This window comes from Nerophis ophidion, linkage group LG25, assembly GCF_033978795.1.
Source record: "Nerophis ophidion isolate RoL-2023_Sa linkage group LG25, RoL_Noph_v1.0, whole genome shotgun sequence".
In the NCBI taxonomy this organism is placed as follows: Eukaryota; Metazoa; Chordata; class Actinopteri; order Syngnathiformes; family Syngnathidae; genus Nerophis; species Nerophis ophidion.
In genome coordinates, this window is record NC_084635.1 from 27,601,209 (window position 1) to 27,628,847 (window position 27,639).

The window sequence follows — 27,639 nt, forward strand, 5'->3', positions numbered from 1 at the left end:
TTGGACAGTGCTACAAACATGGCGCTACTACCAAGAATGTATCAGAGTAAATGCAGGAACGAAGCAAAGAAAGACCGGGGAAATAGATTTTTTCGAAGGAATTTTTGAACCCAGAATCATTGAAACAAAACTTTTGATTGTCTTGGAGTTCAGCAAAGGAAGCAAAGGTTCTGTGGATTAATAGACAGAGTTTAAATTCAAAGTAAAAGACAGTTCCAAATGAAAGCTTCGTTTGCTCTGGACTATCTTGTCAGTTGTGCGGAATATAGGGTTACCGCTAATCAGTTTGGAGTGCACAAACGTGAATTTTTTTTAATTCAATTTCAACATTTTGACGCAGATTTCGAATACAATCTTGGTAATCAAACGGCCAAACATTTGTTTGCTCACGTATCATTGCGTGGAATCAAGTGTTAAAGGTAGTCCTGCAGTGCATCTACAATGAAACCCACTTTTAGCGCATTGAAGGTGTGCTGAGAGACTGCGAGTGTGCACTGGAATGTTCTAGATGCAAGATAATGCATATTGCAGGAAGTTTATTTCTTATATATGAAAAAATAAGTGTCATTGGTTTTTACCAGCCCCTAATGTCATCCAGCAGCTATAAAATTAGAAAATGATATCGCTGAATAGACAATATGTCTAATATTTGTATTGTTCACAGTTCATATAGATTGACAAGCATACGTAAGACGGCGCTGCAGCACAATCCTTTTTCAACTGCCAGTGGTTTATTTGACGTTTGATGTATTACATCAAACATCAAATAAACCATTAATTCATTCATTTATTCATTCAAAAACACACTAAATATTGTCACAGGGCATGCGCAATCCCGCATGTCATTTGCAGCAAGCTCTTTCGGCACCTCCACTAGAAACGCGCCAGGACACGGCCCTGCTCACTCTGCACACACCGCGGCCACGCGCCAGCAATGTTGCAGGCAATCTACAATCAGCCCACCTGAATCTGATGTAGACACACAGCATAAAGACCAGCGGACTCGAAGATACAGTGCCGGAACGTAGTTCACTCTCGTAGTAGGCATCCCGTCTCTGGCTTCCCTCCCGCATTCTTGCTCTCTCTCTGTGCCATCCTTGTTCCCGTGTCTTATGTACTTTGTGCTCCCCCCAGTGCTTTCCCTGTTTCCCGTGATCGAGCTCTGTGCCTCGACTTCCCTCTGGATTCCGAACTGCCCCCCTCAATTCTCGACCCCCGGTTGGACACGGACCTCATTGCTTCTCTTCAGCCCCCGGCCTCTTGCCTGCCCACAGACTGCCTTCCCGCCTTGTCCCTTTGGTCTGACGAAGGATTCATCCAACATGCACAATCAACAAACTCTGGTTACATTTACATGGTTAATTCTACACATCGTCTTGCACCTTCCACTTAAAATAGCATACACATCCCACCTAATCATCAGTGTCAATAAACCTATTGAACTGATCCCTGCCGTAGTGTCGTCTCCTTACCCAGCCGTACGTAACAGTACGTTCCAGCTGAATATGTCTGCCTGATCTCGCAATCATGGGAGCGGTCCTGGAAGAACACCAGGAACGTTTGTCTACCCTGGAGGACAATCTGGAAAGAGCCTTCACCAAGTTGCATGCTGGACTGGAAAACCCTAAGGTTGTCCAGCCTGGCATGCAAGGCTTCGGAACCTAGGCAGGCTTCAGAACCCGTGGCTAGCCGTACTGCTTCTGGACCTGGGAGCACCACTCAGACCCGGAAACCCGAGATTGCCTTTCGAAAAAGACTTTAAACTGTGTAGAGGGTTTTTTGTACAGTGCGACCTCATCTTCAAGCACCAACCATTTAAGTCTTAATAAATCACATTGCATATGCTAATTAGTTATATTTGTATTTATTTCTGACAGTATTGTGTTTGTCCTAAAGATCAGCATATATTGTACATATTCATGAAGGTGGACAAGCTAAATGGATTGTGCTTCTCACTTAAGAGAAGCAATCTTCTGGGCACATCTGGGTCTTCTGCGTAGATCAGTTTTGTCTGCGTTATTAAGTTTGCTCATGTTTTAATACATGCATACCATTAGTACATCAGGCCCTCAGTCCCTGTATTTTTTATGGAGCACGACTCCAAAATAACCCACCATAGGTCTAAAGACAGTTGCAAGTTCTGGCTCTTGGATAAAAATATTGAAACACAATTGAATTCAAGAGAAAAACAGTCTTCACTAGAAATACAAGGGATGTATAATATTCATTTATGCCATTCATTCCTCATCAATATGTATTGTAAATTGTTTTCTTCATGTATATCTATATACAAACATGTTTTCTTAATATTCTTGGCTGCCTGGAACCGTTTAATTGGATTAATTTGTATTTTATTGGAAAATTGCTGCTTTCATATGGTTGGGTTAGACCTTTTGGAACAAAATCAACAAAGAAGTCTGCTTCTTCACTTAGGCTATATGCATATGTAGTAAGTAAGTGAGTGAGTGAGTGAGTGAGTGAGTGAGTGAGTGAGTGAGTGAGTGAGTGAGTGAGTGAGTAAATAAATAAATGGGTTGTACTTGTATAGCGCTTTTCTACCTTCAAGGTACTCAAAGCGCTTTGACATTACTTCCACATTTACCCATTCACACACACATTCACAAGTAAGTAAGTAAGTAAGTAAGTAAGTAAGTAAGTAAGTAAATAAATAAATAAATGGGTTGTACTTGTATAGCGCTTTTCTACCTTCAAGGTACTCAAAGCGCTTTGACATTATTTCCACATTTACCCATTCACACACACATTCACAAGTAAGTAAGTAAGTAAATAAATAAATACATGGGTTGTACTTGTATAGCGCTTTTCTACCTTCAAGGTACTCAAAGCGCTTTGACATTACTTCCACATTTACCCATTCACACACACATTCACACACTGATGGAGGGAGCTGCCATGCAAGGCGCCAACCAGCACCCATCAGGAGCAAGGGTGAAATGTCTTGCTCAGGACACAACGGACGTGACGAGGTTGGTACTAGGTGGGATTTGAACCAGGGACCCTCGGGTTGCGCACGGCCACTCTCCCACTGCGCCACGCCGTCCCTAATATGTGTTATATATACTGTACACAGTAAGTAAGTAAGTAAGTAAGTAAGTAAGTAAGCAGGTAAGTAAGTACGTAATAAGTAAGTAAGTAAGTAAGTAAGTAAGTAAGTAAGTAAAAGTAAGTAAGTAAGTATAAGTAAGTAAGTAAGTAAGTCAGTAAGTAATAAGTAAGTAAGTCAGTAAGTAAGTAAGTAAGTAAGTAAGTAAGTAGGTAAGTAAGTAAGTAAGTAAGTAAGTAAGTAAGTAATAAGTAAGTAAGTAAGTCAGTCAGTAAGTAAATAAGTAAGTAAGTAAGTCAGTAAGTAAGTAAGTAAGTAAGTAAGAAAGTAAGTAAGTAAGTAAATAAGTAAGTAAGTAAGTAGGTAAGTAGGTAAGTAAGTAAGTAAGTAATAAGTAAGTAAGTAAGTAAGTAAGTAAGTAAGTAAGTAAGTAAGTATAAGTAAGTAAGTAAGTAAGTAAGTATAAGTAAGTAAGTAAGTAAGTAAGTATAAGTAAGTATAAGTAAGTAAGTAAGTAAGTAAGTAAGTAAGTAAGTAAGTAAGTATAAGTAAGTAAGTAAGTATAAGTAAGTAAGTAAGTAAGTAAGTAAGTAAGTAATTAAATTGTATCTAGAGAGTGCTTTTCACAGATAAACTCACTTCAATTGTTCCAGCCTCTGGGAGCTAGAGCCTGGAATGCCAGGTCTCCACGAGTTTTAAAACAAGTTTTTGGGATCTTTAGAAGACCCTGGCCTGAAGACCAGAGGCTGCGCCTTGAAGAGTAGGGGCACATCAAGTCTGTGATGTACTGAGGGGCCCCACCATGCAACACAGGGAATGTCAAGACTAACATTTTAAACTCAGAGCGGAATTTAACTTGAAGCCAGTGTAGACTGGAAAAAAACGTGGGTGATATGGGCTGTTCTGGGTGCACCGATCAAAAGTCTGGCAGTCGCAATTTGCAATGTCTGAAGTCTGTTTAGCGTCGACTTGTTGAAAAGGGTAAAGAGAGAATTGCAATAGTCAATGCGAGTTGAAATGAACGTGTGTATGATCATTTCAAGATCCATTTTTGACAGCAAATTTTTTACTTTAGAAATATTTCTGAGATGATAGAAACACAGTTTTTGGTCAGTTGACGACAGTGACCTTCCAAAGACATTGACTGATCAAACACAACCCCAAATGTTCTGAGGCTGCTTTTAACAGATGCACCCATATATAAGGCTATTGTGATAAACTCATTCATTTGTTCATCGGTCATTTAGCCTTTTTGCCTAACACAGATAGCCGTTAAAGGCAGCAGTGATAATCTGGAGATACAGTGAAACATTGCCATGGTTCAGATGTGTTTCATAGTCAAATGAGCACCTGTCCATCCTGTTCATCAGAAGTATTCAGGGTTAGGGCTCAGTGTGTCGTGTCCTGGCGAATGTGGGAGAATGGAGACAAAGTCATTTGTTGATCTGCAGCCGGACTCGTCTGAAGGAGGTCTGAAGGAGCTGGTGATGAGGTGGTTCATTGGGACGCAGGCGCCTCTCATTCTGCAAAATGGAAACTTCCCTTACTGGTTTCAGGGCTTCACGTCAAGAAAGTAAGAAACACAGATTTAACTCAAATGGACTGAAATCAATTAATACATGTAGTGACAACTATTTTACTAGAATATAAATTAAAACCTTGTGTCATCACATTAAATTGCCTAAACACTTGATTAAAACGTGGTCTGTTCAGACTTAGTTATGCAGTAAGTGTGTACTTTTATTTCATACTCACAAAGGCGAGATACATTAATTCTTCATAGAGGTTGGGTGACTTGAATGGAGAGGTTAGTTCCTATTGACATGAAGCTTACTGTACATTCACACACACTGACTACAAGTCCAGCCACTTCCTTATGGGCTTTATGCAAACAATGATAGAATAAAGTCTTTATTTATTCACTTAGGAACGTTTGATGTTTTGTAAAAAATAGCACACCTTCAAGTTAGACTTAAAAACCCAGACACATATTGGTTGAAAGCTTTCCAAGTCTCATGAAAAATGTCACTATTGAAAATAAGATCAGGTTTTTATATTTGTAATTCAACTAAATACAAACGTGTACTTTGCTCAGTTGCTGCTTGTGTTTCTGCCACAGGCATGCGGAAGACCACCTACAAGATAAAGCTCTTGGCTGTTTTCTCATTCGCCTCAGCGATAAAACCATGGGCTACATCCTTTCCTACAAGTAAGAGGTTAGAGATATTCTCATTAGGGCTGTCATAGTTGACGCAGTAACGTTAATCACAAAAAAAGGATAGCATTCACTGTATGAACACAGACTAATTACACTGTTTATTTATGTCGTAATAAAAAAAGAGATCAGCACTGTCATCGAAGAAATGTCAAGCATGTTAGCCTAAACTACTGGTTAAAGCAGGGGTGTCCAAACTACGCCCTGTGAATTTAAAAACACTGGCGGGTCGCATTTGTTCCGCGTGTCGGCACAAATTCATTATACAGTTTGACCTGGAGCAGTATATCCATATCATATACAAATATCCAATATTGCCACAATTTTATTGCGATTTGGTGGCCAACAAAAATATCTCTGCCATTAATGTTATGCCTTGCAGTTGATGAAGTACAGCATTAACTTATCAATTAGGGCTGGGCGATACGGTCTTTTATTAATATCTCGAGATTTTTAGGCCATGTCGCGATACACGATATATATCTCGATATTTTGCCTTGGCCTTGAATTAACACTTGATGCATATAATCACAGCAGTATGATGATTCTATGTGTCTACATTAAAACATTCTTGTTCATACTTTATGCTCATTTTAAACTTTCATGCAGAGAAGGAAATCACAACTAAGTCAATTTACCAAAACTGTATTTATTAAACAGTTATTTAGCAGTGGCACAAATATTCATGTAATTTCTAAAACAGAACGTGCAAGATTGTCAGAGACATTTTAGAAAAAGCTATGAGTTCACTTTTGTGCATGATGTCACTAAGATGACATATCAAAACAATAAATTAAACTGCACTTTTTGATAAGAACGCCACTACAGTCAATTTAAAACAAATAAAGTGCACTTTTGTGCATGATGTCACGCAATATATTTCAATAACTGTCAAATAAAAATTAGCTGCATAATAGGAACTCTAATAGTGTATGTCCTTCGCTGTGTGATAGGTTACTGCGGATGTTATCTCCTTCTGTTGTTGACTATTTTTTTTCATACGGTGTGATCTGGAAATGGTTGCTTGGGCTATTTGTGGGTGTGGCACCGAACGGAGATGTTGACATGCGGAGTTTCAAATAGGGCTGGGCGATATATCGTTAAAAACGATATAAGGCAGGTTTGTCTCTGTGCGATATAGAAAATGACTATATTGTAATATTCGATTATATGTTCTCAAGGGCATTACATTACTGGCGTTTCTCACTCCTTCTCGTCTCTCCTTCCCACAGAGACATAAAACAAGCCCGCTTTCTTACATACGTCACATACTGTCGTGCGTCTAGCGTCAAATGCTTTCACCGAGCAGAGAGGTAGCAGCATGGCTAACTTTAGCTGAGGCAGGTCGAGCGGAGCGGAGCGGAGCGCAGCTTGTGACAATACAAGAGAGAGAAGGTGCAAAACTGATCATAAACAATAAATGCCCAAAATAAAGAGCAGGGGATCCATCATCTGGCGGTGGTTTGGCTTCAAGTGGGAAGATATTCAGCAGACAACAGCAATATGCAAAGTATGCAGCAGAAGTGTTACTACAAAAAGGTAGCAACACTATTAAATCGTTCTTTCATTTAAAAAGTCACCCGTGAGAGAATGAGGAGTATTTAATGAAAAAAGTTTTGGTCAATTGACTTAGTTGTGATTTCCCTCTCTGCATGAAAGTTTAAAAGTAGCAAATATTGATGCAGTAGGAAGAAGAATGTTTTAATGTAGACACATATAATCATCATACTGCTGTGATTATATGCATCAAGTGTTCATTCAAGGCCAAGGCAAAATATCGTAATATATATTGTATATCATAATATGGCATAAAAATATCCCGGTATTAATAAAAGCCAATATCGCCCAGTCCTAGTTTCAAGCACGCTTTATTCTCTCCGACTTTTCAAATGATGCTACAAATTAGCAGTGCTGTTAATTTTTGTAGCAACGCTTTTACCGGATACTTGTTCAACATCTTCCCGCCTAAAGCCAAACCACCCACAGACGATGGACCCTGTGCGTTTTTTCTTGAGAATGAATTCTTCCTTCATTTGTTATCAGATTCGCACCTTCTTTCTTTCGTATTACCACTCGCACCACTGCGCTATCACCAGAGATAACTTTAACCATGCTGCTACCTCTCTGCTCTGCGAGGGCGTATGACGTTGCATGCGCAACAGTATGTGACGTACTGTACGTAAGGAGGGGCATTTTTTTTACGTGACTGTGAGAAGGAGAAACAACAAATAGTGAGAAGAGCCTGTAGTGTCATCAGAGGTGGGTAGTACCTCGCTACATTTACTCTGTTACATCTACTTGAGTAACTTTTGGTATAAATTGTACTTCTACGAGTAGTTTTTATGCAACATAGTTTTACTTTTACTTGAGTATATTTATAGAGAAGAAACGCTACTTTTACTCCGCTCCATTTATCTACATTCAGCTCGCTACTCGCTACTTTTTTATCGATCTGTTAATGTTTGTTTTGGTTTATGACAGACCTTCAAAGTAGGATACGCATTCCTGCGTTTCACCAATCACATGCAGTCATTGGTGACGTTGGACCAATCAAACAGAGCCAGGTGGTCACATGACCCGACTTAAACAAGTTGAAAAACTTATTGGGGTGTTACCATTTAGTGGTCAACTGTACGGAATATGTACTGTACTGTGCAATCTACTAACAAAAGTTTAACCAAAAGTGTAAAGGAAATAAGACACTTTTTATTTCAACCGTACTTCCCGTCAAAGGCCGTAAGACTGATCGCACAGTTCCTGTCTTCACAATAAAAGTGCCGCTCCACTGCGCCTGCGTATAACAAAATAAGAGTCTCCGAAAGCCAGAGCAAACAAGCTAGCAAACTACGGAGTTTGCCGCTAATGTATTTATTGTAAAGTATATAATAACGAATATGGAAGCTGGACAAATAAGATGCCAAAAACCAACGACTTTCATGTGGTATTAGACAGAAAAGAGGAACTTTTTTTCTCCTCCATTTGAAAATGTGGACGTTATCAGCAATACTGTCTGATTCCAATCAATCAAGTCATCAGAATCAGGTAATACACCAACTTATATTCTTTTCTTCATGAAAGATAGGAATCTATGTGTTAAACATGCATGTATATTCTTTAAAACACTTTTAACATGTGAACAAAAACGGCAAAATAGATAAATATAAATTATATACTGCATATATAAATGTATATATATATATATATATATATATATATATATATATATATATATATATATATATATATATATATATATACACACACACACAGTGGGGCAAAAAAGTATTTAGTCAGCCACCGATTGTGCAAGTTCTCCCACTTAAAATGATGACAGAGGTCTGTAATTTTCATCATAGGTACACTTTAACTGTGAGAGACAGAATGTGAATTCACATTGTAGGAATTTTAAATAATGTATTTGTAAATTATGTTGGAAAATAAGTATTTGGTCAACCATTCAAAGCTGTCACTGATTGAAGGAGGTTTTGGCTCAAAATCTCACGAAAAATGGCCCCATTTATTCTTTCCTTAACACGGATCAATCGTCCTGTCCCCTTAGCAGAAAAACAGCCCCAAAGCATGATGTTTCAACCCCCATGCTTCTCTGTAATTATGGTGTTGTTGGGATGCAACTCAGTATTCTTCTTCCTCCAAACACGACAAGTTGAGTTTATACCAAAAAGTTATATTTTGGTTTCATCTGACCACATGACATTCTCCCAATCCTCTGCTGTATCATCCATGTATCCATTTTGGTATGAACTCAACCCGTCTTATTTGGAGGAATTTGCTCATTGCTTTTTTTATGTTTTTGTGCATTATTTGTTGCCGTAATCATTAAACAATCAGGTTACTCATCAGATACTCAGTACTTGAGTAGTTTTTTCACAACATACTTTTTACTTTTACTCAAGTAAATATTTGGGTGACTTCTCCTTACTTTTACTTGAGTAATAAATCTCTAAAGTAACAGTACTCTTACTTGAGTACAATTTCTGGCTACTCTACCCACCTCACAGTGTAATGCCCGCAGCTAAAAGCAACTGTGTGAGAACATGTACTCAAATATCACAATATAGTCATTTTCTACACCGCACAGAGACGAACCCGCGATATATCAAGTAAATTCGATATATCACCCAGCATAAATTTCAACATGTCTCTTTTTTATTTCCGACAGCCCAAATAAGTCGACAGATCTCAACAATTCTTTCTCCATCGTTTGTCATTTCACCGATCGCCTCTTTAGCGACACAATGACACAGCCATTTGTGCAAAACGGTGCCAGTTTTGCACATATCTTCCGAGCCTGTTAGAGAGAGACCCAAAATTAGTGGCCGCAAATTGTTTCAAGCGTAATATTTACATTTACATTGTGTTCTAAATGATTTGATTGAACTGATTTGTTTTTGTGTCTGTTCGATTATTTTAACATGGCAGTTTCTTTTTACATTGGCAATCATATGAAAAAACTTCTTGCAACACTACATTTTCAATTTCAGCGCACCAAAGTTAGTTCTGTTGGTTTTCCAGAGCATGCCTGTGGCTTCTCATGGCCTAGAAACGGTGACACGGATAATAGTTGTGTGCTGCATGTTCCACAGCTTGGAGCATGATGTCGTGTATGTGCAGTAAATGACTATCTCCCCTGGTGACCACCGGCAGTACATGAAAAAGATGGTCCGCATCACTTGTATACTTGTTATCAATCATGTACAAAGTCTTATTAAATCAGCTGCAACACACCTAATAGCACACACAATTTTATAGCTTACACATGTTTTTTGCACTTGTTGGGGTGTTAGTAGATAATGTTTATATAAGTGGGGATGACCTATCAAAGCCCATCCCTGTTATCAACCAGTACAAAAATTCAACACAGTCTCACACAACCTGCTCATCCAACTTTGTGGATATTATAAAACAATGTCCAATCAACATAAAAAAAAATAAATACAATTTTGTATTGTTTGTCAGAGGAGTTATCCAGGTTAGTAGCATTTCTATTTTTGCTTCTTGTTTTTGCACGTCTTTGTTGTTGGCTCTCTTTAGCTATTTTTCATGCAGTTTTGTGTTTGTTTTGTGCATATTTCTTTTGACTCGACCATGGATTTTGTACTTTTGAACATTAAACACTCCTTAACCTGCAAACTGCCTGCTGTCTTCCGCGTTCCTAACAGAATGGGTCCAAATGTGCATTTCATACTGTACTGTCGTGCTGTCCTGAGTGCGTATCGCCATGCGATCTTTGGGGCCCCTGTTTTGCATGATCGAGCGCATGTAAAAAGTCAAATAGTGAATGAGAGGGTGCTTAATATGAAATTTGATAAATATACATTGGCAGATTTCCCCTAATGTTCCCGGTTTTAAATTAATGTTTTAATGATAATTGCACAATATGTTTTCCAAGAAAATTTTTTTGTGCCAAACATGCATGAAATTAGATGCAAGTTTGATTAAAAAATAGTTTTACATGAATAAAAGAGTGTGAAACAATGTTGTAACCGGGGGCTGAGGGCTCCAAATGAAATTCTGCCTCGGGCCCCAATTAAACCTTGTGTAGTATGTTTACTATTACCAAATTTTCAAGGAAAACACTTAAGAAATATTCATAAATGAGATGGTAAATGGGTTAAATGGGTTGTACTTGTATAGTGCTTTTCTACCCCTTTTTAAGGAGCCCAAAGTGCTTTGACAGTATTTCCACATTCGCCCATTCACACACACATTCACACACTGACGGCGGGAGCTGCCATGCAAGGTGGTCACCAGGACCCATCAGGAGCAAGGGTGAAGTGTCTTGCCCAAGGACACAACGGACGTGACTAGGATGGTAGAAGGTGGGGATTGAACTAGTAACCCTCAGATTGCTGGCACAGCCACTCTACCAACTTCGCCACGCCGTCCCCCATTATGATTATGACAATAAAATTGCAGTAGTGTCATAATGATTTTTTTTTTTTTTTTAAAGATAATTACAATTCAATCACTAATAAATGATTAATAGTAATGAAAATTCAAAAGGGATTTATGGAGGTTAATTTGTGTCTTTATTACGAAAGCTTTTTTTTTTTTTTTGCACTGAATTTATGTAACTTAATTGGCTGACAATTTCAATTATACTAAATCCAGTGTTTTAAAATTCACTGAATAAAAATTCAGTGTCTTCAAAATGGAAGACTCACTTCTGGTAAATTAAGACAGAAGCAATCGATTCTGTCAGCCAATCATGTTTTAAGTCATGTGACAGGGGTCTTGCAAAACAGCATAAAAAAAGGCGGGTAACTGGGCTATCTTGGCATAATACAAAAAAGCTAGCATTTCAATGCGGACCGCTAGATGTTTTCCAGCTATAGAAATGATTCCGATGGTTATAATCTGCACTTTTGAGTTACATACGAAACTCTGCTTCTTGCAACCGAGCACAGAGTGGGGCAGAGTGGGTGGGGCTTGTTTTCAGATTAATAAAAACCCAATGGCGAGTGTCAGACGGAGGCCGAATTCTACAGCAAAGTCCTGCTGAACAGTGATTTAATATATAGAATATGTGTATGTATTTTACCCGTTGTGTTTATGTTTCGCCGTGTTTGTTGCATCGCTGTTGCACTTGCTCGATTATAAAAAATGTCGATCAAGGAGGTGGTCATCTCATATTCTCAAAATGCAGTGTTTTATTGGTAATAATCCATCTATCCATTTTCTACCGCTTGTCCCAGTTGGGGTCGCTGGATCCGGGCGGAAGGCGGCGTACACCCTGGACAAGTCGTCACCTCATCGCAGGGCCAACACAGATAGACAGACAACATTCACACTCACATTCACACACTAGGGACCATTTAGTGTTGCCATTCAACCTATCCCCAGGTGCATGTCTTTGGAGGTGGGAGGAAGCCGGAGTACCCGGAGGGAACCCACGCAGTCAAGGGGGGAACATGCAAACTCCACACAGAAAGATCCCGAGCCTGGGATTGAACCCCAGACTACTCAGTACCTTTGTATTGTGAGGCACATGCACTAACCCAGGGGTAGGGAACCTACGGCTCTCGAACCAGATGTGGCTCTTTTTATGACAGCATCTGGCTCTCAGATAAATCTTAGCTGACATTCCTTAACACAATAAGTAATTAATAATTCTGCTGGTAATCACAGTGTTAAAAATAATGTTCAAAATAGAAAACATTGCATGCATTTTAATTCATCCATCTGTTTTCTACCGCACCTGTTCAAGAAGTCGCATTAATGGGAAGAAGTATTTTATTTATTATTGGTTAGCTTCAGAATAACAATTTATTACAAAGAATAAGAGACTTATAATATTCTAAAATGTTGGTATTACTTAAAAATGTTCGCATTTAGTTGTATTTAGTGTTAGAAAAATATTATATGGCTCTCAAGGGAATACATTTTAAAATATTTGGCTTTCATGGCTCTCTCAGTCAAGAAGGTTCCCGACCCCTGCACTAACCCCTCTTCCACCATACTGCCCAGGTGGTCAAGTCCATCCATCCATCTTCTTCCGCTTATCCGAGGTCGGGTCGCGGGGGCAGCAGCCTAAGCAGGGAAGCCCAGACTCCCCTCTCCCCAGCCACTTTGCCTAGCTCCTCCCGGGGGATCCCGAGGCGTTCCCAGACCAGCGGGAGACATAGTCTGCCCATTGTGTCCTGGGTCTTCCCCGTGGCCTCCTACCGGTTGGACGTGCCCTAAACACCTCCCTAGGGAGGGGTTCGGGTGGCTTCCTGACCAGATACCCGAGCCACCTCTCAGTTACAATCGGGCGGAAGGTGGGGTAGACCCTGGACAAGTCGCCACCTCATCGCAGGGCCAACACAGATAGACAGACAACATTCACACACTAGGGACCATTTAGTGTTGCCACAACCTATCATATTCTCAAAATGTAGTGGCATTGGTAATAATATGTATTGTAAATCTCACATTATATATTCTTATGTACGTTCTAACTGTCATATAAGTCAGTAAAATAACTAAAGTGCATTCCGTTTTTGAGATGGTATGCTTATTTTTGACCGAAAGACACACTCGGATGTCTCGGATGAAAATACAGAATGTGGGATTTACAAGATTAACAATCAACAATAAAACACTGAATACTGAAACTATATGAACATTGCTCTTCTAATGCAGACCCCCTCCTTACATATTTTATAATCAAGCTGGATCAACAAACACGGTGAAAAATAAACGCCAAAGGATAAATTGAACATCCACTTATTTGATTTAATATCACTGTTCTTATGGTTACCATAGTGTGTTTTTCATCTCTTAATGACTAAACTTTGCAAAAGTATGCAGATCTGGAGGCTGCAGTTCAGGCCCGCACTTGAGGACCTGCATGGTCAGACCCCCTACAGTTTTCCGACAGTGCCACCTACTGGTTGACTGGGACATTGCAACTGTACACTTGCACGCCACATGGCAACATCCAAATAAAAAACTAAGATGTGATTGGAGGCTACACGGTGGGCCAGGGGTTAGGGCATCTGCCTCACAATAAGAAGTTTAATCCTGGGCTCGGGATCTTTCTGCGTGGAGGTTGCATGTTCTCCCCGTGACTGAGTGGGTTCCCTCCGGGTACTCCGGCTTCCTCCCACCTCCAAAGACATGCACCTGGGGATAGGTTGACTGGAAAACACTAAATTGGCCCTAGCGTGTGAATGTTGTCTGTTCATCTGTGTTGGCCCTGCGATGAGGTGGCGACTTGTCCAGGGTGTAACCCGCCTTCCGCCCGAATGCAGCTGAGAGAGGCTCCAACGACCCCCCGCAACCCCAAATTGGACAGGCGGTAGGAAATGGATGGATGCAATTGGAACACTTTTTAAAGCCTTTGTACGAAATAGCCAAGAGTTAAAAGAAATAAATAGCCTTAAAGGCCTACTGAAATGAGATTTTCTTATTTAAACGGGGATAGCAGGTCCATTCTATGTGTCATACTTGATCATTTCGCGATATTGCCATATTTTTGCTGAAAGGATTTAGTAGAGAACATCCACGACAAAGTTTGCAACTTTCGGTGCTAAGACAAAAGCCCTGCCTCTACCGGAAGTCGCAGACGAAGACGTCACATGTTGATGGCTCCTCACATATTCACATTGTTTATAATGGGAGCATCCAACAAAATGTGCTATTCAGAGAAAATGACAATGTCCCCATTAATTTGAGCGAGGATGAAAGATTCGTGTTTGAGGATATTGACAATGACGGACAAGAAAAACAAAGTTTAAAAAAAAACGCGATTGGGACGGATTCCGATGTTTTTAGACACATTTAATAGGATAATTCTGGGAAATCCCTTATCTTTATATTGTGTTGCTAGTGTTTTAGTGAGTTTAATATAATGGGTCTCTTGACGCACAGTGTCTCAGGGAAGTCGACGGCAGCTATGGACGACACAAGCTCAGCTTTTCTCTGGTAAGAAGCGACTTTTAAACCACAATTTTCTCACCGAAACCTGCTGGTTGACATTCCGTATTGATTCATGCTCTGATCCATAGTAAATTTTCACCTCCTGGAATTTTAAACAAGGAATCACCTTGTGTTGTGTGGCTAAAGGCTAAAGCTATCCAACTCCACCGTTCTACTGTGACTTCTCCAATATCAATTGAACAAATTGCAAAAGATTCAGCAACACAGATCTCCAAAATACTGTCTAATTATGCCGTTTAAGCAGACGAAATTTAGCTGTGTGTGCGTGAAGCGCTTATACTTCCTAAAACCCCGTGACGTCTTGCGTACACGTCATCATTAGACGTTTACAGCACGAAACTCCCAGGAAATTTAAAATTGTAATTTAGTAAACTAAAAACGCAGTATTGGCATGTGTTGCGATGTTAATATTTCATCATTGATATATAAACTATCAGACTGCGTGGTGGGTAATAGTGGGTTTCAGTAGGCCTTTAAATAGCCAATGAAATAGTTTAAATTAAATGGTTTTAAATGTTTTATTGCACAAGCTGAACTTTTCCTATAACAGCCTTTATGGCAGTGCTCCTTCCTTCCTCAACTACCTTTCCAGCCTCCTCCAGAGCTCATCCAGTTCACTGAAAACAGTTCAAATGACAACTGATGGTATAGAAGAGCCATCAATGTTTCTACTTTTCTTCCCTTACCTTTTATGGACTACAGGCCCTGTCAGGAAGTCCTGCTCTGCCTCCTAGCACGAAATGCCATTCACTGCAGAAATGCCATATATAAAAAAGACCTCAAGAGATTTTGAAGCAATTACATTTATTCATATCAAAACAAAAACAAAAAGCTGATCATTTATTTTGGCTTTGACAATTCAGTAGCATGCACACAGTTTTGCTCACCTCTGGAAAAAGAACTTCGCAAATGAATTTCACATCATCAGCGTATTCCAGTGTTGATGGAGTTGTGGCGAGGAGTGACCTTGGATGGGTGAAGAGGGTCTTCTGACAATGTAAACAGGGACCTGCTTCATCGCTGCCCACCTAGACGCCTTTACACCGAGTATAATCGAGGAAAAAGGGTTGGGAAATGAATGGTTTAGTGTGTTGTGTGGCAAAAGTTCCATGAAATACTGACTATACCGACTATAAATGGCAGTTGAATGAAATACATGCGTGTCCTAACACTAGAGAAAAGCTAGTTTGGTGGTGTGTGTAATACTATTTCTGATAATAACCCTAACCAAGGGTTATTGTGGCAGAGTGCCTTTTAATCATTTAGCAGTAGTGATGAGAAAATGTAAACACTTGCTGCTCAGCTCCTTGTGAATGTACATTGAAGTCCACCAGTGCCTTTCCAGCCTCAGTGCGATCGCTGACTGCTTGAAGGTGGGGCGGAAGTTGAGTCGTAAGGCCACGATGTCGAGGCACTGGGAACACAGCTCTCCCTTCACCTTTTGGCCTCAGTTGTCCACAAAGCAAACCGTTTACCATAACATAAAACAAGCAAATCATTAATCCGAATTATGACCATTACACACAACGTTTGGCCTATGAGAATAGAGCCAACAATTTGGAAAAAATTTGCGTCGGAAAACCGACTCAAAGTTTAAGTGGGGCGTACGAAAACTTCTGTGTATGATCTTAAATAAAATCTTGAATTACAACCGGCAAGCAGTGTAGATGTAGACTAGACCATGGTTGTCAAACTCATTTTCATTGAGGGCCACATCGCAGTTGTGAATGCCTTATTTTATTTTCATTTATTAGTGTTAACTATACATTTTACAATTTGCCAATTTGTGCAACATTTCTTAGTTTGGTAAAATTTTTATGGGTGCGTCCGCAGTATCCACAATTGGCTTTTTTCCCTTAATTTCACGGGAAGTCTTGGATCTATGTATGCACCCTGCTATCCTTCTCACCCAGTCACCTGTGAGGCCCATTTGCTTAGTCGTGAGTCGTGGCCCCATAAAACAATAATTTAAAATGAATACACTGATTTTTCTCCGACTCATCTTTCTGTGCATTTTTTCTACAGGGGCTTTGACCGGTGTCGTCATTTTGTTATAACGCAGAACCAAGATGGACTTTTTGTCCTATCAGGTGACTGCCAAACCTACCACAGTATCACCAAGCTGATCGAGCATTACAAACTCAGCCCCATCCAGCCTTTTGGAGAATACCTGACAACCAGTTGTTCTGAGGTGAGATGTTTTAGGCCAACAATTAAATTACAAGCCAAGCTGGTGAAGCCTTATACAAACTGATAACGAGCCCTTGTCTGGTATGTGTGTCATGGTCTCTGATGACGGTTATTATTAGTTTCTGGTATTTGGTCTAATTTATTGTCTAGCATTTTTGTGTTTGTTTCTACATTCCGTTTGCCACTCCTCCACTAAACACTGGCTATGTCATCTTTACCTTATTGGAAATCAGGACAAACCTGTTTCTGCTTACTAATTAAGAGGCCTCTTAAGCCAGCCTCATTGTTAGGTCATGGCTGGATCCTTTTGCATCACTTTGCATTTTGCGCTTCCTACACCTGTTTTCCACATTTGCACTTCCCTGCTGCATTATTTATTTCTGTCAATCAGTACATTTTTAGCTGAACTTCCACTGCCGTCTCTACACACCAATATTAAACATAACAGTGTGAGTGAATATAGAAGTAGTTTTCTGCACAGCTGCATGGAGTCCCCTAAACGTTGACATTATAATTTAACAGTATTTTCAACTACAATAACACACCCAAAAGGTAATTAAATTAAAAAAAAGCTGTTATTTTTACAGCACCAAGTAAATGCAACGGCCTCCTACTCTACATGATCTACCAAGTATTTTCACTTTTAGAGATGACCTAAAAACATCTGAACTCTGAAGTGTATCGTTGGTATTTAAGAGCTGCTGTCATATCTTTACATTGGTGGCTTTAATGTCTTTTACATTATATAAGAGAGGTTAAAGTTATATCATGTATCATCTCATGATATTTGGATTAAATTATGTTTAATTTAATTTGCAAACATTATGTGATTCACTATATATTCCGCAGGCCAGATTTTTATTTTTGTTACTCATTTAATGACAATACAATTGTATATCATTTTTAGTTTCAATGGTGGAGTTTATGAATGGAATCCAAATAAACAAGCAGTAGTCATAGTTCAATTAGTCATAGTTAATTTCGGTACTTGCTTGCATAATTTTAATTAACCTAAAAAAAAGACCGCAATTTTTTGACACAAATGCAAATTTTGTCAGAATGTCACACATTTTTTTTTTTTGTAAGGGGCGCTGGAAGCCGGCAGACCCGTCAGCGATCCTGTTCTGTCTCCCTGTAATGTTTGTCTGATCTTGAATGGGATTGTGCCGAAAATTGTAATTTTCCTGAAGGAACTCTCCTGACGGAATAAATAAAGTACTATCTAATCTAATTTTTTAAATGTTTTTCATGAATAAACGTAATTTATTTGCGCAAAACCTGCTGACAGTATAGTATGTATTGCACATTTTGAACACTAGCTATGTGCACATGGACACATTTAAATTGGATTAAAAGCCTAACCAGAAAAATAATGCTTCATGTAAACATGTCATTTGGAAGATTCTTACGCGATTACACATGTTCGGATCAAAATTTAATTCCAATCGAGACGGGTGGTTTATGCCGATAGTCATTCAGATTGTAGCGCATAAAAAGACATCTTCCGAAATTCGGGTTGGAATTATCCTTACTGTGCATGTCTTAGATGTCAGTTATACTTTGGTGGTGGAGCGGGGACTGAAATCAATAGCCTCAGAATTAAGCAACTGTCTTGCTGCTGTCTCCTCCTATTCAACATGTACAGACGTAACGTTGTATGCTGTTGAGTTTGTTGCTTTAAAACGAGACTAGCAAAACAAAACTATGGTTTTGGAGTGTCATGTGTCGATGTAACAATAAAAGAAGTTATCCATTAGTCGTCTTATTGAGGTTTTTTATTCACGACTTTACAGCTACTCCAATTGCTAACTGCGAGCCTCAAACACATCCACATACTGTTGTAACATGAATACGCGCCACAACCCATTTATAATCACAACATAAAAAGCACAGAACAGCTCCATTTCAGAAAGAGAGGTAAAACAAAAGTAGTAAACAGAAGAAAAAAAGTATAAATAAATACTGTGATAACGTCGGGACAAGCAGAAATGCACAAAGCCATGTTTGTTAACAATGGAAGTTTAATCCTTCTTCAGCAGCTGTAGTGAGCGAACTTGACCAAAAGATAGCACCATAGCACAAATAATTAACATATATTTCCGTTTACGTCGGGTTCTGCGCATGTCAAAATAAAGTGCTGTATTCCGATTTAAGGTGTGATCCAGGAAAATGCATGTAATAATCAGCTATTTTAATTCTGGGTCCATGTACGCAGTAACATTCTAACCAAATGATGACTACATTAAACAAATGTTGTCCATGTACATGTGGCTACTGATGCAAATAATGTCCTAATGAAGCAAAATTTGCAACAAGCACACCAGTAGGAGTCGCTTCAATTGTTGCTCCTACCAATACATCGACCCGATAAGTGAGCGTTAGAAACCCAGGTAATATCTGTGGTTAAGCTAAAGAAACATGTGTGGTCCAAATAAACTGTGATCAATCTGTGTTTTAGTACATGATAAATGCAACACTTTTTGTAATTAATTAATCTGTCAAGTGTTTTGCTTTTTTCGCTGTGCTTATCCCACACTTGAAAGGATGTACTGAATATGGCTTCTGCATTTTACTCAAAAGACCAGACCGTCGTTATTTTTTTCCCCTTTTATTTTCCTTTAGTTTGCAACAGATTCTTTTAACAATGAAACGGCTTCTTTTTTCTTTTTAGCAGCCTTTAAGGTCAAAACACCTCAAGATTAACATGCTGTACAAAATCAATCACTTTCAATCCCATAATTTACAATTATTAATTAGGCTATCAAACTCTTAACCATTAAGCAAGTGCAAGAAAATTTACAAATATTTTCCCTTAAAGTTAAAACATATTTTAAATAAATTGTCTCAACATAAATGCACCAAGATACATATAAATACATTTAACCCAAGAAACACAATAGATACATGCAGCAGAAAACCCAATATGCAAATACATAAATACCTTACCAATTAACCTCCTATTTTATATACATATTTAAAATACTTATCCAATACAAACATATTATTAATTTAGCAGTGAAAAACTCAATCTTAAATGCTGTTTACTGGTAGTAAAATGCCCCGTTTCCTATGCCCTCACTAGCAGCCAATGACCCAGCACAGTTAAATCCAACACTTTAAATTGAGCAACTTCACCCTCCTGATGAAGCAAACGGTTCCAACATTTATCAGACCAAGTAAAGAATATACATCGACATTTCCTTACCAAAACACATTTAAACAAACACCGTGTGTATTTAGCCTCCAGACGAAGCACGTTACATGCACAAAACAGGCAACATTTGAACTTATGCTGTTTTCATATGTGACTTGTTGGAGATTAATAAGCAGATATACTGTATGCTTCAACTAAAGAGACAATAACCAGAATAACGTTTTTCAGGCAAACTCTGTTGAGCTGTACGATGTGGTGAATTACAGCAGCAAAGGGAAATCAGGAGTAAGAGTCCAATCTCTGCGGAGCCTGTGGGACCAAAATAATGCAGACTGCACAGGAGACAGTAAAATGATCCTGCAACACACTGGCGGAATACACACTGTAGTTCAGCCCCCTGCCCTGCCGCCCAAATCCCAAAACAGGAAGCTGACTGGAACAGTGTCCGTCGATGCCATGTCCATCTCTCAGGTACAGTATCATTGTAGAGTGCAGGTACGATCATGACAAGTATCATTGTAGAGTGCAGGTAAAATCATGACAAGTATCATTGTAGAGTGCATGTACAATCATGACAAGTATCATTGTAGAGTGCAGGTACAATCATGACAAGTATCATTGTAGAGTACAGGTACAATCATGACAAGTATCATTGTAGAGTGCAGGTAAAATCATGACAAGTATCATTGTAGAGTGCAGGTACAATCATGACAAGTATCATTGTAGAGTGCAGGTACAATCATGACAAGTATCATTGTAGAGTGCAGGTACAATCATGACAAGTATCATTGTAGAGTGCATGTACAATCATGACAAGTATTGTAGAGTACAGGTACAATCATTGTTTGTGACATAGAGCAGGGTGGTCTAATTGTATTACAGAATGTGGGGGGCCACTTTAAAAGATGCCAAAACCAATCCGATGTAATTCAATGTATTCCAAGCTAGAGGTTCTCAAACTTTTTTCACCAACAACCACCTCAGAAAACATATGCTTTCCAAGTACCACCATAATGACAACATTAAAATACAATAAGCATAGAAGGGTCTAAATATTCGGAAAAAGAAGGCTGAGGTTTCATTTAACATTAGGGAACGGCGTGGAACATTGGGAGAGTGGACGTGCCAGCAACCTGAGGGTTCCTGGTTCAATTCCCACCTTCTAGCAACCTAGTGACATCCGTTGTGTCCTTGAGCAAGACACTTTACCCTTGCTCCTGATGGATCCTGGTTAGGGCCTTGCATGGCAGCTCCCGCCATCAGTGTGTGAATGGGTGAATGTGAAAATAGTGTCAAAACGCTTTGAGTACCTTGAAGGTAGAAATTTACCATTAACATTTCATCATCATTCATTATCATCTAAAACATTACACACAGTTTTACCAGTAACACTGTGTTTGAATATTTAATTAAGTGATTGTCCATACCACTAGTGCAGGGGTCGGCAATCTAAAATGTTGAAAGAGCCATATTGGACTGAATATACAAAAACAAATCTGTCTGGAGCCGCAGACAATTAAAATCCATATTACATACAGATAGTGTGAGATGAGATATACATTGAATTAAGAGGACTTAAAAGAAACTAAATGAGCTCAAATATAGCTACAAATGAGGCATAATGATGCAATATGTACATATAGCTAGCCTAAATAGCATGTTAGCATCGATTAGCTTGCAGTCATGCAGGGACCAAATATGTCTGATTAGCACCCCACACAAGACAGTAACATCAACAAAACTCACCTTTGTGCATTCACGCACAATGTTAAAAGTTTGGTGGACAAAATGAGACAGAAAAACAAATGGCATAAAACATGTCCTAGAATGTCGGAGAGAAGAAACAAACCACGGTGCGTTTAATGACCGCCAAAATTAGTAGGACAAAATGGCGCTCGCCAATGACTCAAATCAGTGAAGCATGTTTAATACACACAGTGTGCTTTTAAACAATTAGGGAGGTTTGTGTCATGTTTGTCCTCCTGCAGAAACCATATTAAAACAAAATATTTATCTTTTTTTTCTTCATTTATTTCCATTTTTCATACATTTTTTAAAAAGCGCGAGAGAGCCACTAGGGCGGCGCTAAAGAGCCACATGCGGCTCTGGAGCCGCGGGTGGCCGGCCCCCGCACTAGTGGTATGGATACCATAGTTTGAGAATCACTGTGCTAAGCTATCGGATAGAGATGGGACTCTGTCGACTTAAAATTCGATTCCGATTCTTAAGGTGATCATTCAATTTAGAGTCGATTCTTGATTCAACAAAATTCTTTATTCAAATCAATTTTCTGAAAACATTGTTTGGTATAAATTTTTTTTATAAAACCTTATCAAAACAACCTGTGGTTACAAAAGCTCTTCTTCACTGCCGACGTATATATGCACTGTAAGTAGAAAATGGCCTAAAAAAATGTTTTATAATTGATTGTTTTATATACAGTATATATATATATTTATATATATATGTATATATAGATAGATAGATAGATAGATAGATAGATGGATAGATAGATAGAGAGATAGATAGAGAGATAGAGAGATAGATATGTGTATATATGTATGTGTATATATATATATACAGTATATATATATATACATATACATATATACACACATCTATCTATCTATATATATATATATATATATATATATATATATATATATATATATATATATACAATTGTGAATCGATTTAGAATCAGTAATAATGACAATCACGATTCAGATGGGAATCTATTTTTGGGGGTACTCTTACTATCCAAACAAAACATCCACATCTTGGCTTTAAGTTATAGCTGACAAAGCACATTACAATAGTCCTTTGTTTATCGCAGGCCAGTTGTTTCTTGGTCTCACCGTGGTAAACAAGTTTGCACAAAGTTAGTAATCACATATCTTTATAGTGAGACCATAAAAAAATTATTTACTACCTAATTAATAAGTCTTTCACTCACCACATCAAGATACTAAAAGAAAAATGAAAAAAAAAAATAATTCACTGTAATACATAAACTTATTTTAACACTTAAAAGACGGATATTATGATTTTTTTTTTCTACATTGAAAACACTTCCTTGTGGTTCACGTAACATGTAATGGCGGTTCTTTGGTCCAAATTTCGCATAGATTATGTTTTACAGATCATCTTCAAACCGCTTTCTGACCGTCTCTTCAGAATGCGTCGTTTTGTGGGTGGTCTTATTTATGTGCCTCCACTTTGACAGTGTCTTCTTCTCGTCAGCCATGTTGTAAATATTGGCGCTTCCATATCGAGTTTACTGACGGACATTTTCTAAATATATGCTACTTTGTATTAGAAATAGCAACAGCGGTCGATGCATGTGCATGTACACTGCCCCACAACAAGAGGATAGAGAAAAAAAAGTTGGCTTATTAACTACAGCAGGGGGGTCAAACGTACGGCCCGCGGAAAAGGCCCGCGAACAGGTTTATCCAGCCCGCGGGATGAGTTTGCTAAGTATACAAATTAACCTGAAATTTTTGAATGAAAGAAAGAGCTCTTCTACATGCGTCTACTGGATGTTGCAATAGCGATTTTTTGTATCTCTATAGACCAAGGGTCGGCAACCCGTGGCTCCAGAGCCGCATGCGGCTCTTGGATCACTCTGATTTGGGGCGGCATAGCGTAGTGGGTAGAGCGGCCGTGCCAGAAACCTGAGGGTTGCAGGTTCGCTTCCCACCTATTGACATCCAAAATCGCTGCCGTTGTGTCCTTGGGCAGGACACTTCACCCTTGCCCCCGGTGCCGCTCACACTGGTGAATGAATGATGAATGAATGATTGGTGGTGGTCGGAGGGGCCGTAGGCGCAAACTGGCAGCCACACTTCCGTCAGTCTACCCCAGGGCAGCTGTGGCTACTGATGTAGCTTACCACCACCAGGTGTGAATAAATGATGGGTTCCCACTTCTCTGTGAGCGCTTTGAGTATCCAACAATAGAAAAGCGCGATATAAATCTAATCCATTATTATTATTATTATTATGTGGCTCAACTACATACTTACCGACCCCCCCATTTTTCCGGGAGGTTTTCCAAAAATCATTTTCCCTCCCAGAAATCTCCCGAGGACATCATTCTCAGATTTTCACTCAGATGACAATATTGAGGCCGTGCTGTGAAGGCAATGCCTTAAACGTCCTCTCAACCATGTCGTAGCATCCGCTTTGATACTATGCTATCTGAGTGCCGGCCGGCCACATCTAGTGTGGGGCTGCTGACTCAACCCACAAGCAACTGCAAGGCATAGTTGTTCAACAGCCATACAGGTTACACTGAGGGTTGTGATATAAACAGCTTTAACACTCTTACTAATATGTGCCACACTGGGAACTCACACCAAACTGGAATGACAAACACATTTCGGGAGAACATTTCCACACATTATAAACGCAACATAACAAATACCCAGAATCCCATGCATCCCTGACTCTTCCGGTCTCAATTATCCAACCCCCGCTAGCACCAACCCCCCCTTCCGTGCGTCAGTTGAGGTGGGCGGGGTTGGGTGGGGTGGGGTTTGGTGCTAGCGGGGGTGTATAATTGAGCCCGGAATAGTCAGGGATGCATGGGATTCTGGGTATTTGTTATGTTGCGTTTATAATGTCTGGAAACGTTCTCCCGAAATGTGTTTGTCATTCTAGTTTGGTGTGGGTTCACAGTGTGGTGCATATTAATAAGAGTGTTAAAGCTGTTTATATCACAACCCTCAGTGTAACCTGTATGGCTGTTGAGTATGTATGCCTTGCAGTCACTTGTGTGTCTGCTGAAGCCTCATATATCATGCGAATGGACTGGTAAGCTGTTTGTTACGGTTTTGGAGGGCGCTAAGTGGATTGTCATCATAGCACGCCCTTATTATTGTTGTTTGGATGAAAACCAGCAGACAGTCGAGGGAATGGTTGCTCTGAAACTCGGTAGTCTCACGCAAAGTCTGAGATGGTTGGCAAATGTGATATTGTCAATCGGCATTCAAATAAAACTCGCACTAATATTAAACTTTCATATTTAGGTGTGGGTCGTGTGTCTGAGACCCCTGGTTAATACAAAGCACAAAGCAAAACAAAACTTTGTACTATGTGTTATTTCATTTTAAATTTCTAGAGTCTTGTGGCTCCCTTGGTTTTCTTTATTTTGTGAAACGAGTCAAAATGGCTCTTTGCGTGGTAAAGGTTGGGGACACCTGCTGTTGATGATGGTACATATGTACAAAATAAACCACATGATGTTAGTACATCAAACAAGGAAAATTATCAAACTACATACATGGCATACTGTATTTTGATTTTAATGTTTTTTTATCTTGATAGATTGAAAATGAACACCATTGAGTTGACTGATGAACATTATCACATCGTTCATTCAGAAAATATAAATAACGACAAATAAAGCTAGAATACTATTAACCGCAACATGTAAGTGTAAAAAAACAACAACATTATAATTTGTACATTTTCAGAATGTGCTTCTTCTATTTTTAAACACAGAAAACCATCTGAACGTGTCTTTATTTTTAAGTTATCGTGCAGGGATTTTACCAGTACGGCCCGCTTGGGAGTAGATTTTCCTCTATGTGGCCCCCGATCTAAAATGAGTTTGACCCCCCCTGGACCACAGTGTCAGACTACAATGGTAGACTAGCGCAAAGATCTTCAGGAAATATTCGAAGCGAAAAAGAGGACTTTAGTGAATCTCTAATAATATACGTCATTAATATTAAATGTATTTCATTTTTAGAATATGTCAAGGGCTAATTAAAAAAAATGCTGCTGGCTGAAAATAACCACACTTTGGACACCTCTGCCATAGTCCTACACATGAAAATGGAACATAAACTACCTTTAAAGCTCTCTGGTCTACATAAGGACTCTGGTCTCCAGGTAGGGAATTGATTTGGAGCCAAAAAGCGGTAAGGGCTAAGCCAGGGCATTTAAACTTGGGCCCCAGGGGCCAGATTTGACCAGAGAATGATACCATAATTCAGTTCAGTCCCCTAGTTCGTTTCAATACACGTGAGAGACTTAGAAGGTTTTGTAGCAAATTCCGATAAACACTAACCCCTGTTGTATACTGAAGAAGAACTTGGAACAGCGTAAACACATTGCCAGATCCTTGCATTGACATTTTAACCTCCTGAAGTCCAACGGGACTATTTTCCTATAAACAAAAAACAAACTTCCATTAAGAGGATCCTGTTTGTGGAAATAAGAATAATAGAAATAGGATAAGTGAGGTCCCTTGGTTTTAAGATTTCTGTAACAATTTAGTTGTTACAATAACTAACAATTTATACCTGCATGATGATCCAACACTGTAATGGTTTTGACTTTAGAATTGTTTTAAACCACTGTTTTCATTGTAGTAAAAAGGAAAACATATTGTTGTTTATTTCTACCAGACTCCTGCTGTACCCAAAAGGGGGGCTTTAATGGCCTTCTCCCTGAGTGGATCTGTGTCTGATACGTCACAAGCGAGCACTGCCTCCTACACTCAGCTGACACCTGTAGGTGGCAGAAGCAAATCTGTACCGAAAATAAACAAAAACAAGGAAGTGACCTACTTAAACCATCAAATCAACAGTCAATCCTTCACAAACTCTTCATCTGAATCCCAGACTGCCGCCAAGAGCGTCACATGTCACACTTATTCGCTTCACAACCCGAGAGAGCCTTTAAGATTCAGCAGTCCGAGTCCAGATGATCTTCAAATGTCCAAGACGAACCTGATGTACCAGACTGAAGGGCCTGGAGAGAGTTCAGCTCCTGTGGGAGCCACTGTGTATGCTAAGCTTCAGCGGAAGCCGGCAACACTCATTTTACCAGACGCCACCTACGAGCAGGTCCCTGGCAAGAGCAGCGATTACGAGGGAAACCCGTATGAGTCATTAGATGACTTGAAGACCAAAATGTCCAAATCCACCTGGGGAAAAAATGTAAGTCAGACTTAGAACCTAAAATGCTCATAGTGAAAGAACAAAGACCATTGAATATTTAACATTGTTTTTTTCTGCATTTCAGAATATGAAATGGAAAAAATTCCTCCCTGATTATATGAAGAAATAAACAACCTTTGGATAAATAGATAACTCTCAAACAATGAACTGACACTCAACTTTTTTTAACCCTGGAAATAAAATGCATTCATTATCAAGGATGAATGAATTAGAGCTGAGAAACCATTGGAATGTCTGCTCGCCCGAAAACAACAAACGATTATTTCCCACAATTTGACTCCCTCTTCAAATGGTCTTAGCCAGGCTGTGCTGTGAACAACCCAGTGGGACCATTGCTGTAAATTATGTCTCGTGTTTTTTTGTATGTCATAACATTTTTTTTTGTATGTGCTATCGTGGTTGGTTTTTTTTTTTCCTGGCCTCAAATTGAGCACCCCCCATAGAAGCTCAGTTTGGGATGAACTTTTTTTTACTCAACCTTCCTCTATAATTGACTTTTTACCACCTTTTACGGGGCGCCGGGTAATGTATTTCGGCTTTTGAACTGGACTGTGCTGGAAATTAAATTTGTTGTTGTACTTTTTAAAATGCAATGAAAA

The 27,639-nt window shown here is 39.2% G+C and overlaps 1 protein-coding gene across 2 annotated transcripts; it reads left to right on the forward strand.

The window, feature by feature from the left end:
* The first annotated feature begins 4,457 nt into the window (after nt 1-4,457).
* sh2d7 (SH2 domain containing 7) lies at nt 4,458-27,639 on the forward strand. Of its 2 annotated transcripts, none has more exons than XM_061887091.1 (6): nt 4,458-4,637; nt 5,184-5,280; nt 16,749-16,914; nt 20,296-20,538; nt 26,486-27,019; nt 27,105-27,639. In XM_061887091.1, exons 1-6 carry the CDS (start codon nt 4,595-4,597, stop codon nt 27,147-27,149), a joined length of 1,128 nt encoding a protein of 375 aa, XP_061743075.1. In that variant the 5' UTR covers nt 4,458-4,594; the 3' UTR covers nt 27,150-27,639. The 2 variants fall into 2 exon arrangements, with proteins under 2 accessions (XP_061743075.1, XP_061743074.1); XM_061887090.1 differs by having other exon boundaries at nt 5,184-5,273.

What these genes read in the sequence shown, in the direction of transcription:
- sh2d7 (XM_061887090.1), top strand. Translation starts at nt 4,486, where the DNA reads ATGGAGACAAAGTCATTTGTTGATCTGCAGCCGGACTCGTCTGAAGGA. An exon ending in TGACAACCAGTTGTTCTGAG is followed by an intron (nt 16,915 to 20,295) that starts GTGAGATGTTTT and finishes AACGTTTTTCAG; the next exon opens with GCAAACTCTGTTGAGCTGTA. An exon ending in ATGCCATGTCCATCTCTCAG is followed by an intron (nt 20,539 to 26,485) that starts GTACAGTATCAT and finishes TATTTCTACCAG; the next exon opens with ACTCCTGCTGTACCCAAAAG.